This window comes from Alexandromys fortis, unplaced genomic scaffold (assembly GCF_014885135.2).
Source record: "Alexandromys fortis isolate MF-2015 unplaced genomic scaffold, M_Fortis_MF-2015_v1.1 scaffold_72, whole genome shotgun sequence".
In the NCBI taxonomy this organism is placed as follows: domain Eukaryota; kingdom Metazoa; phylum Chordata; class Mammalia; order Rodentia; family Cricetidae; genus Alexandromys; species Alexandromys fortis.
Genome location: NW_026067969.1, coordinates 5590735 through 5603274, shown reverse-complemented (window position 1 = coordinate 5603274; position 12540 = coordinate 5590735). Strand labels below are relative to the sequence as shown.

Here is a 12540-nt window from a genome sequence, read left to right as displayed (position 1 = left end):
GAAGTTTATGGGTTAGGAGACTTGAGGGAAAAAGAAAGAGTATAGAGGGCCCCAGAGACCCCAAGCACTGGCTGTAACTGACTTGAGGATTGGATTAAGCCCTGAGTGCTGTCTAGCCTGTGCTGTGTGTGTGTGCAAGCCCTTACTGGTTGTCGATTTGCCCCTGCCGCAGCGCAATGCTGCCCTGTTCTTCCAGGAGGTTCTCCCTCGAGGCTGACTGGGCGGGGTCCAGCTTCTTCACATACGCAGCGGGCACAAAACCCTGACGATCGTTCACTTCCACTTTCCACCAGTCCTAAGGGGAAAAAAAAGAGGACTGAAAAGCACATTCTTTTCCCATCAAAGACAACTCACACTGGCCTGTTTTTTCATTTTTTAATTTTGTGCCTGTGTGTGTGCTCACATGTATGCTCAAGGAGACCAGGAGAGCGTGTTAGATTTCCATCCCTAATACACTGGCCTATTTGCATACGAGTGTAGCAGTCATCCAAAGGAGCTTTGTTACTTCAAGCCTGTGACAAATTAAAGTCTCTGTACTGCCACATAGGGAAGGGTACAGGATAAAAATGCAGTTAATTATGGAGGCCAGTCTTCCCTTATGTCCAACACTACAGTCACCAGCAACACAGACCTATTTAGCTTTTGTATGTTGGAACCAAACTCATCAAGAACTTCAGTTACACTAACTGTAATTCAATTATCTGCCATATGCGCTTAGAAGTTATGCTGGGTACAGCAGACACTTTTTCAACCTCACCTTAAAATGCATGGTAGGGTGACATAGCTCTTGTACAAACTAGGTGGACCAGGGAGTTAGATTTCAGTCAAAAGACAGTAACAGTCGGTTGTGGTGGCGCATGCTGGTAGGATTTGCTGAAGAAGGCAGAGGCAGGAGGATCACGAGTTTGAGGTCAGCCTGGGCTACCCATTTAAAAGAACAGAGTAACAATAACAGATAAGACTCATGAGTTTCCTTACTCATTCAGGATGGGGTTACAGTTTCCTAGTAATGGGCAGAACAGTTCTTTGACCGTAACTAAGATGGGAGGCAGGATCCCTCATGACCAGTCAAGTATTATGCAGGTGAACATATCCCTCCTTACACAGACAGTGTCATACCTACATGTGCTAAGGAAGGAAGGCTGATGTACTGAGCAGCATTTAACTTGAAGAAGATGAAGTTCATACAGCTGCCTTCAACTATTTGCTAATCTTGAGCTACAACCGTATACAATCTAGCTGAGTAACCAACAGACAAAGGCTCAGTGGTACACAGTGCCTGTTCAGCCTCCATGAGGCCCTAACTTCCACAACCACCACCACCAGTGCAAGTTATGAAGCAAACACCACGGCTCAGAAGGGAGAGTGTTCACGCAGGACACTTGAGTGTGATTGTGAAAATCCTGTAGGTGACTCTTGCACTATCTCTGCACATGACAGATTCAAGAGGATTGATCTAGTACTTCCCTAGTCATATATGGCTCTGGATAAATGAAGAGTGACTGAGTTTGATAAAGTAACCCTCTTCTATCTTTCCATTCTACCCAAGGACATATGGCTGAGAGCATACTCCATGGTGCTGATGTACCCAACCCTGGCCACCCCGTGCCTTGCCTTGTTGGTGCTGTTGAGCAAAGTGAGGATGTCCCCTTTCTTCATGGTGACCTCACGAGGACTCTTCTCCTGATAGTCATAGAGAGCCAAGACCAGCTCCTTCCCAGTCTCATCATCCATGGGGGCCACTTGTTGCTAATAAGCCAAAGGAAAGGCAAAATGATTAAATGCCACTCATAACGTATCACCAAGCACACAGCAGTCCAATTTCAACAAGGACATTAAATACACACTTATGAGAGTTCTTTTTGTCTTTTTTTTTTTTTTGACTGTGTGTGGCCCTGAAACTTAAAAAGAACATTGTCAAGAGCCAATCCTGTTTTAGTACTTGGAACTATATAGCCAGACTGGCCTTGAACTCATCCTGGAGAACTGTCTCTGCCCCCAGTGCTGGGATTAATGGTTTGTGCCATGACACCCAGCTCCTTGATAGCTCTTTACTGAAGTTACCAAAAAAGATTTGTTCAAGCTGCTGATCATTAAAACAAATTAACCAAACAAAAACTCTCCTCAATTAAATGTGTCTGACTGTAGACCTTTGTGTGAGAAGAATGTTTCCCACAGGTATGGTGGTATGGCCTTAAAAAACTGGACTCCAGCAATTGAAGTAGAGGCATGTGATTTACTCAAGTTTGGAGCCAGTCTACATAGTGAGATCCTGCCACAAACAAACTCAAACCAAGAATATTGACCACAGCCTTAAATGTCTGTCAACTTCCCTTGCCCCCTCCTGGTTCCTCAGCACTACTTACCCGGCATGACTGGGCCTGTTCGCGCAAAGCCTGGATGCTGCTGCCATAGGCGCTGAGATCGGACATCAAAGCTTCATGCTTCTTGAGCAGAGCCTGAAACCATATACATGGAACCTTATCCAAAGGCCCCGCGCTGTAACAAAATATGACTGCTACTTGTTCTTTACACTCTTTTTACATTTTGTATATTTACTTTTTAATTTTAAATTTTGAGAACATCATATACAAGTAGTTCATCTATACCTCTCCTCTCTTGCTCCGCTTCAACTACTTCTAGACTCCTCTCTGATTTCATGACTTCCTTTTTTTACAATTACTATTGTGTGTGTGTGTCTCTCTCTCATACACACCCTACTGAGTACATTCATTAGTGCACACATGTATTTGTGTCCAGGGCTGACCACTTGTGACTGGACAACAGACCTGGGAGCTTCTCTCAGGAGGAAACTGATTTCCCTCTCAGCCGCTGACCACTGATAGCTTTGCATGTAGGACAGGACCCTGTGGAGTTTTCCCCATTCACCATGGCTTATACTTATTCTTTGTGTGTGCATACACCATGGCACATGCATGGAGGTCAGAGAACTTGCGGAAGTCTGTTCTCTGATTCCACTACCTGAGGATGAGTACTGAACACAGGTCAACAGGTTTGGCACAAGTTCCTTTACCCACTGAGCCATCTTGCCAGTCTTTCTTTTTTTCCTCTTAATTTCAGAGAAGAGATACTTCTGAGTTACAATCTCTTCCTCCCCCCCCCCTTACCTAGTTACAAAGTATCTGAAATATACAGACACACAAGCAACAGTTATTTCACACATTTGAGAATTCCTCTTTACAAGGCTACTTTGTACTTTGTCGCTTCCCACTAACACCATTTCTAGTAATTTTGGTTTTATTCTTTTTTTTTGGTTTTTCGAGACAGGGTTTCTCTGTAACTTTGGTGCCTGTCTCGGAACTAGCTCTTGTAGACCAGGCTGGCCTCGAACTCTCAGAGATCCACCTGCCTCTGCCTCCCGAGTGCTGGGATTAAAGGCGTGCGCCACCACCGCCCGGCTTGGTTCTATTCTTGAGGAAAATACTGTCTATGTGAAGACTCAGCTTACCTAGGGAGGTTTTTGGTACTAGAAATGGAATCTAGAATCGTGTACACTCTACACTAGTATTTACCACTGAGCAGTAGCCCCAGCTCTGTTTTTGACAAGACTCTCAAGAGGTAGGTCTGGAGACAACTGTCTCAGACCTCCATGGATCAAACATGAGAGTTACAGTAAAACAACAGATGATTAGCAAAAAGAGTAAATGTGTGTTGGTGTATGTATTAAAGTGTTTCATATACATGCACTGCTAAGTTCACATGGGTGTCAGTCCTGGCATGCTTGTATAAGCTGGTCTGCTACATGTCTGCAAGCACATGATGGAGAACAAATGAGACTTAACAGTTGAAGCTGGGTGACATGCAATCTTTTCTTTGATTCTGAACTTCCAAAATAAAAAATAAAAAACATTCCGAAACACCTTAAAAAGCAGCTGCAGAATACTTTCCCTTTTCTGCTATCTTGCTTTCTACTCTAAGGCTGGGCCCATCACATTACATGTGCTGCCCAGGTTTGAGCTACCTCAGCAGAGTCCTCATCCTTCCCGTAGTCGGTACTGCCCACAATAGGCTCCTTCTCCCGCATCCAAGACTCAGCCTCATTGGCATCGGCAAAGTACTGCTGGGCCTGCAGTGAGTCCTCTAGATCCTGCCTCCGCTGGGAGGCTTTGGCTTTCAGTGCCTCCCATTTCTGGTTGAGCTCACTCAGTTTGGCCTTCACATCCTCTGCAGCAAAATGGCCTGGAGGAATGATGGTGAGAAGTACACCTGACATGGCGGCAAAACTCACATAACAGAATGAGAAGGGGACTCGGCCTTGGCCTTGCTGGCTGGGTCCAGGCACTGAGTACACTCACTCACCTTCTTCCACCATAGCGTTTCCCTTCTGTGTCACTGCTTTGATGCGGGGCTCATGCCCAGCAATTTCTGCTTGTAAGGCTTGATGTTTCTTTAGCAGATTCTGGACTCCAATTAGATCTTTGCCTAAAAGCAAAAATATTCTCTCATCAACTGGCATTGAATTGACACTATGGGCTCCCACCAGTGCGGCACTCCCTCTGATATATCTCCTGTATGCTATGGGATGCCGCAGTGGCATGGTTCTGCCTGGGGCAGATAGACTAACCTCTATTAGTGGATGCAGCAATAGGCTCCTTTTCTCGAATCCAGGTTTCCTCATCCTCCACATCTCGGAAGAGCTGCTGCAGACGAAGAGAATCTGCCAGCTTCTGCTTCCGGGCCACCATGGGTTCTTTGAGAGCCTCATAGCGAGCCACAAGGGCCTCTTGCTTCTTCTTAATGTTTTCAGCATCGAAATGGCCAGCATCTTGGAATTGGCGGGCCTGAATTGTGATGCCATCAATTCGATCCTGGGAATAGGAGGCTAAGGTTTGAAAACTGGAAACAATTCCCAGAGACTCTGTTCTGCACATTCCAGCCCATTACTTGGGGGTGAAGATTCATCAGGCACCAAGGAAAGTTAACATGATGCTTGTCCTACTCTGAGAATATTTGTTCTGCTATGGCCTTCCCTAGAGTGCTCCTAGAGAGCACTGAGAAAGAACACTTGGAGTAGAGGCATATGAAGTTCTGTAAGAGTCATACACTTCATTTCCCCCCTAAGAGTCTCATTTGAAACGTTCAATAGTTAACATTCTCCCATTCAGCACTGCCTTGCCCTACACCACAGGCCCCATTCCCCATCCCACCTGGTGAGCAGCCACATCTGCCTCTAGCAGGGCATGCTTCTTCTGGAGGTTCTGGACATTGGTGAGGTCTTTGCCATAGTCATCCGAAGCCAAGTGACCTTCGACTTCATACAGCCACAATTCAATGTCCTCAACATTGCGATTAAATTGCTGCTGCTGGTTGGCTTCACGGAGCTTTATTCCTGTTCAAGGAAGTAGGCTTAATTTTCTAATAATGTGATCCATTAATACTGATCACAAGTTACGGTATCCTGGTGAAGGATTATGGTGATATTCTTATTCATTATCCAGCTTGACTGAGTAGGGGAACGAAAAATCTCTAGTATGACCTCTGCTCTACATTCTCCAGGCTCAACTAGAGGTTGTCTGGAAAGCATCATTAATTCCCTGAGATACTATTCCTGGCACACAGCTAATCTGTGATTTTAGGTGAGAAGGCTCAGTTCATTCTCTTTAGTCTCTCCAACAAACCCATCAATCACACTTACATATTGAGAACTCAGGTCAAGTAATCCCTATATAGCAAACAACCCTTAACAACAAACTACCATTCTACCTTTCCTGGCTGGTGTATGGTTCTAGAATGCAGAGTCAGAGAGTAGTGTTTAGTTTCCCAAATGCTCCTATCACCAAACACTCTTCTTTCTATTTTTCATACCTTTCAGTTCTGTGGCCTCTAGAAGTTTCTTCCACAAACTGATGACCTCATTCATACGAGCTGCTACTTCTTCCTTGGCATAGTGGTCGACATCTATGAGCTTTTGCCCAGCTTTCTCTAGGGCATCAATACGGCTCTGGTTTGCTGAAAGCTCAGCCTCAAAAGCCTGATGTTTCTGGACTTTGCCTTGCAGGTTGGATGGATCCTGTCAATCAAAAAAAAGAGGGTCGTGACTTGAACCTGAGTATGGAGAGTAATTTCATGCCCATAAAACAGTCAGCATACGTTAACTAGTGTGGTTTGTAGGACCCGTTTTGTTTAATTCTTTTTGTTTTGTAGTTACAACTAGTTTTTGGAAAGGTTATTTAGCTTATACAAGTATCGTGTGACAAAATTGATTGTACATTACTTTATAAGCTTCATCAGTGGCAGTTTTCATCTTCTCGTTGACCCAGCTTTTGAGCTCATCAGAATCACGGAAGAACTGCTGTAGATGGAAGGAATCGGCCAGCTGTGCCCGGCGGTGCATCGCTCGCTCATGGAGGGCATTTCGGCGGCTCAGGAGCTGAAAGACGGGGATGACGTGACTTTACAGTTCTTATTCCTCAAAATGTGGCCAGGTCAACTGAACAAGTATCTCAGAAAGAGAACGTGTGCACTACAGGAAAGGAGCATGCTAAGCCCAGGGAACTCACAGCATCTCGGCGAGTGGCCACATCTTCCATTGCTTAATGGTTGTTTTGGATTAGTTTGGTTGCAAACTCATCCAGTGCCTAGAAAGGAAGGCAAGAGTTGTCACTGAGCACTGTGCCCTTACTGTGCTACAGAGATAACATTCTAATCTTTACAGTCAAGGTTTGCACTGGGCCCAGCTGAATGATTATGCTCACCTGCAGGCATGTCCAACCTGTGGCTCACAAGCTGCATGTACCCTAGAATAGCTATAAATTCAGTCTAACACAAAATCCTAAATGTAAAATGTTACGAGATACATTTATTTTTGTTAAGTATCTGGTTCTCCAGAGTGATCTCTACAAACGCAGACATGACAGTGTTTGCAAATGGACAAGCCTGAAGGATTCTACTGATGCTATGGTAAGAGTTCCAGACTGCTCATTCCCCTCAAGTGTGCAGACAGCAACTGCTGCATGAGCACCTAATATGTGTCAGATGTAGGACAACAGACTTCTGATCCTTTCTAATTAGCTGTTTTCTTTATGGGAAGAGCACATGTTGCCTTACTCTGATGCAGTGTCAGTCAAAGGTACATCTCAATTGGGAGGTTTCCATCAAGCAAGTATTCTGCTCATAAAGCTGTGATACATATAAAAGAAGCTCGAATGATGTCATCATGGGGTCTTACATGTTCCTGGAAGTGCTCTACAGACTTCTCCCAACCCTCTCACAAAGGGACTGTTTATACTCTGTGGACCACATGACAAGAAGGGTCTTACTGTGATTTTTTCTTCCTGGGCACTGAGGGATTTCTCAAAGTCCTCATGCTTCTTCAGAAGAGCTTCCACACTGTCTAAGGAGTCACCCAAATCTTCATTTAGCAAGAACGCCTGGAGAAAGAACAGGAAGTTTGCGACATCATGGACTGCTCATTCATCTACAGTCCAAAAGCAAAAGCAGATTTTGGCAAAACACAGACAGGAAATATCCTATGGCAATTAAGCTTCTGAAATCACTACGAGAAAGTCTAGTCTTTTTATATTCTCTTAAAAAAAATCAACCAGGAACACCAGAAAACAATCCTTATCATATATTCTCCCAAACATTTTTCTAATTATTTCTTTTAAGGGAGGGAGGATATTGAGACAAAGTCTCACTATGCATTCTAGATGCTCTTTAACTTTCTAAGTAGTTCAGCTGGCCTCAAACTTGTGACCCTCCTGCCTTAGCTTTCTGAGTCTGAACACAAATAGGCATGAACCCCAGCTCTCACATAGCTCTTGTGGCTTCTCTTTATGTTCAGATTACACATAGGCTAAATTCTAATTTTTAGAAACCTTTTTTGTACTGCACAAACCTTTTCTAAGTGCCTTCCTGTCTCAGCAATACCAGAGGTAGACAGGGCCAAAATAAGCCTGCTTAGTTTAGTGCTATCCAAAACTGAAATGGCTCTGATGTCCTGAAACAAAATGAGCACTCGCTGCAGAGGTGGGACATGACTCTTGTCCTTCCCTGATAGGAGCTCCTGACAAACATTACCTCCTGCTTGCTCATCCAGTTGTCCACCTGCTCAGTGTCACGGTAGAAGAGCTGCAAGTCCATGCACTGCTCATACTGTTGCCTTCGAAGCTCCCACAGCTCCAGTAAGGTGGTTCTCTCCTCTGAGAGGATGCTCAGCTTGGGAAACAGGAAGCAAAGTTACCTTCCACCTTCTGGGAGAGAGCTCATGCTAGGCTTTAGATATTTCTTCGTACAATAGCACTTAATGTATGTAAGTGTATCATGAGACATACTAATACCACAGAACTGGCATGAGTGTGCTGTCCACAAGAATCCCATGCTGACTAACCTAGAATTTACTGTCATTATAAGCATTCTGGGTAAAAATGCCAAGGTGGCGAGTAGATAGATGAAAAACTCTGAAAGTGATGTTAATAGAGGATGGACCATCAAATGGGAGCTGTCAACTGAATCGGCATCCCAACCGGATAAGTTCATGAATGACTGAGACCCTTTACAGTTTGTTTCCTATTCGTTCCAAATACTAAAACAGGACTTGCTCTCCACAGATTCCTTTTCAAATAAGTCATGTGTCACACATAACTGAAATTTCAAAGAAAAAAACTCTCTTGGTCCACTTACATATTTTCCCCCTCCAAGGCAGGGTCTATATAAGACCTACAAAGGTCTGAGACTTGCTATGTAGACCATGCTGACCTCAACTCACAGAAATCTGCCTGCCTCTTCCTCCCCAGTGCTGGGATTTAAAGGTGAGTACTACCACAACCAGCCACACACATTTTTTAAAAAAATCTCTATAGGAAAAAGCTGCCACTTTGTGTAAGAATCTTGGACTTGTTCTCAATTGATGGTGGGCCCCAAACTGGCCATAGGGGCAGAGAAGCATTCTCTGGTCCCAGCTTTCTCTTTAAAAGGCCCTTTTCATTACTTTACCTTCTCCCTCACTTCATCTGAGGCATAGTGACCAGCTGCGAGCAGAGCCTGCCCAGACTCATCTGCAGACTTAAAGCTATCTTCATGAGCATCGATCTCACCCTGTAGAGTAAAAGAGACAGCATATTTCCAGCATCTTTTGGGTGGTGGCAGGGGTGGGGAGGCACGGGGATGATGGCAGTGACACCAAGTTGTTGAATTTCCAGCACTCAGCGACACTGCTGAGAAAAAGAAACAGAGCGGCAGGTTTAAAGTGCTTCCTAACCAGCGTCAGCTTCAGGAACCAAACTTGAAAATAATTATCTGCCAACTGAGAAGCACACGCCACCAGCTCTGTAGGCCATGTGTCATTAATCAAGCTGCCATACGCTTGCATAGATCCAAGTCCTATTTACTCTCCATTTTTCTTTTTAATGCCAAATGGACTTGCTTACTAGTTTTATAGTACCTGGTAAAGTGAATCCCTTCCTTCTCTACCATGTTTCTCAAAATTGCCTTAGCTTTTTTGTGGACTTAGCTTACTCTTTGCAAATGACAGTTTTGTTGAGGTTTTGACATACACTGCATTGAATGTCTACATTTATAAATTAACCTAATTCAGCTACGAATTAGGTTAAGTCATTTTACTTGGTTAATCTATTTTGCAATGTCTTTCTATGAGTAAGTTTTGTGGTTTTTGTTTTTGTTGTTTTTTCAGACAGGATTTCTCTGTAGCTTTGGAGCCTTTACTGAAGAAACTCGTTCTGGCTTGAACTCAGAGATCAGCCTGTCTCTGTCCTGAGTGCTAGGATTCAAGGTGTGCACCACCACAGCCCAGCTTATGCATGTTTCTTTGAGGCAGGTTCTCACTGTGTATCCCCAACTGGCCTGGAATCCAAAGGTCCATCTGCCTCTACTTCCCCAGTGCTGGATTAAAATAATGCACCACCTCACCTAGCAAGTTCTTTAAAATATTCTTGAAATGGGATGGTAGAGGTACACTTCTTTGAACCCAGCACTTGGGAGGCAGAGGCAGGAGAATCTCTGTGAGTTCTGAAAGACCCAAAATACTACCTTGTGCTCTTGATGCCTATCCAGCAGAGCTTCAGCACCAGCCACATCATTGGCCAGTTCATCTGCATTGATGAGGGCTTTCATTTCAGTCACCCAGCTTGTGAGGTCACGGAAGTCAGCAAGAAAACGCTGAAGCCTTGGGAAAAATAAAAGTATGTCACTTCCAGCAGTGGTCCCAAGACAGAAGATGGCTTTCTATCTAAAGCTCTGAATTCTGTTCTCAAAAGTCAACCATACAAACCCTAGTTCTGGGAAAAGAAACTTCACTGAACCTCAGGTAAAGACAGCAGAAAAACAGGTTCTCTCATCCACGGTAATGCCCCCACCTTGTCTCACATGTTTTGCTGTTTGAGATGGGTCTCCTTATGCAGTCCTGGCTCGTCACTGCCACTAACTCACCATTGTTAACTTCCTTGTTATTCCCAGGGCTAACTCAAAGTGAGTAAGAAGTGTTCTTTACTTTTCCAGTTCTTCATTTACTGTTTTTTGTTTCTTGAGACAGGGTTTCTCTGTAGTTTTGGAGCCTGACCTGGAACTAGTTCTTATAGATCAGGATGTCCTTGAACTCACAGAGATCCACCTGCCTCTGTCTCCCCCTGAGTGCTGGGATTAAAGGTGCGCACCACCACTGCCTGGCTCAATTACTGAGTTTTAATAGGTTATTCTAAATGATGTTGACGACTATGGGTTATTTCCATTCTGTCAGTCAAAGTGAAGTAAGAGTTGACAGAAGATTTTATGAAGTTATAAATACTATATACAAACTACAATCTACAAAGTTACCATTCTCCAAAAGAATTTTACTGTAGGTGAGGGAAAGTACCCTACATTTTCTTTTTTTTTTAAACATTTATTTATTTATTATGTATACAGTATTCTCAGTACTCTGCCTGCAGTCCAGAAGAGGGCACCAGATTTCATTACAGATGGTTTTAAGCCACCATGTGGTTGCTGAGAATTGAACTCAGGACCTTTGGAAGAGCAGGCGGTGCTCTTAACCACTGAGCCATCTCTCTAGCCCCCACCCTACATTTTCTTACTGGTGATTTTTGGCAGGCTACAGAAACCTTTTTGGTATCTAAAATTGACCCTCTCCCTCCCTCTCCTGATTGCTAAATACCAAAGGATCATTTGCTACCTGTATGAGTCATCGAGTCGCGCATGTCTCTCTGCTGCCAGAGTGCGGATCTGTTCCCAGTTGGTAATCAGCTCCTCACGCTTTACCTGGATCTGGTTGGCACTCAGAGGGTGTGACTGTTGCAGACGGTCAGCTTCAGCACACAGGGCCTTCACCTAGAAATAGACTCTTATCAGCACTACTCTCCCGCCCTTGCTAACTGACTTTCAAACTCACCTTGTGGCTGGGCAGTGGTAGCATACACTTTAAATCCCAGCACTGGGAGACAGAGGCAGGGGGATCTCTGTGAGTTTGAGGCCAGCCTGGTCTAAATAGTGAGTTCCAGGACAGTCAAGACTTCACAGAGAAACCCTGTCTCAGAAAAACAAGCAAGCAAGCAAGCAAGCAAACAAACAAACTCACTTTGTCCTCTAGAGCAGCAAGGTCTCTCTCCAGACCCTCATGCTTCCGAAGCAGAGCTTGAACACTTGCTAGGTCTCTGCCAAAGTCATCAGAGGCCATTAACTGCTCCTTTTCCTTAATCCAACCAATGGTCTCATCCACATCCCTACAGAAGAGGAACCAGTCAACCCAGCTATGCAGCTGTCCAAGTGCACTGGGCACACCACAGAGAAAGAGCTCTGCTCAGCTCTCACAGCCCCAGTACCTATTAAAGCGCTGAACCTCAGCAGCACCAAACAGCTTGCCCTGCCGTTGAAGAGCCAGGCCTTTCAGACGCTGCCAAGCTGCATTCACTTCATCCTGCTTGGTCTTGATCAGCTCCTCTTCTGGGTGCTGTTCCTACAAAAGGAAGAGAATGGACCAATTTATTTGCCACCTCTGACCCCTGCAAGTTATCCTGGGCCGGGATCCAGAACACAAGCAAGTCTTCACAACTGTAAAGAAGCCTGGGTCTGTGTGAAAAGAAGGGAGTTATAGCTCAAAAGAGTATCCATTTCTTTGGATAAACTGTTTCCTGTCCCTTGGAGGGTGTAAGTTTTTTTTTTTTTTTTTTTTTTTTTAAATTGTTGTTGTCTTCTCTTTTGAGACAGAGTCTCATTATACATCCCTGGCTGGCCTGGAATTTGCTATGTAGACCAGGATGGCCATGAACTCAGTGATTCACCTGCCTCTGCCTCCCTAGTTTTGAGATTAAAGGTGTGAGCCACAATATCTGTCCTGTACCAGATGATAAACACACTGTGGATGAAGTAAAGACTGCTGAGTGGTTAATAGCCCTTGTCAGTCTTGCAAAGGACCAGCATTAACATAGTAGGGTTCATAACTATCTCTAACTCCAATTCCATAGGATCCAACACCTTCCTTTAACCTTCATGGGAATCAGGAATACGTGTGGCGCACACACATACATGCAGGCAAAATGCACAAAATAATTCTAGAAAATAAAAAGACAC

At 44.4% G+C, this 12540-nt stretch overlaps 1 protein-coding gene across 1 annotated transcript in view; it reads right to left on the bottom strand.

The window, feature by feature from the left end:
* Positions 1 to 12540, bottom strand: part of Sptan1 (spectrin alpha, non-erythrocytic 1) — a 71144-nt gene that overhangs the window by 35890 nt on the left and 22714 nt on the right. The window contains 17 exon segments of the mRNA XM_050155335.1: positions 147 to 295; positions 1615 to 1749; positions 2367 to 2459; positions 3983 to 4200; positions 4321 to 4443; positions 4586 to 4829; positions 5169 to 5350; positions 5827 to 6031; positions 6236 to 6391; positions 6522 to 6599; positions 7281 to 7391; positions 8041 to 8178; positions 8956 to 9057; positions 10009 to 10144; positions 11147 to 11301; positions 11549 to 11693; positions 11793 to 11926. Coding sequence (XP_050011292.1) covers positions 147 to 295; positions 1615 to 1749; positions 2367 to 2459; positions 3983 to 4200; positions 4321 to 4443; positions 4586 to 4829; positions 5169 to 5350; positions 5827 to 6031; positions 6236 to 6391; positions 6522 to 6599; positions 7281 to 7391; positions 8041 to 8178; positions 8956 to 9057; positions 10009 to 10144; positions 11147 to 11301; positions 11549 to 11693; positions 11793 to 11926 — 2504 coding nt within the window.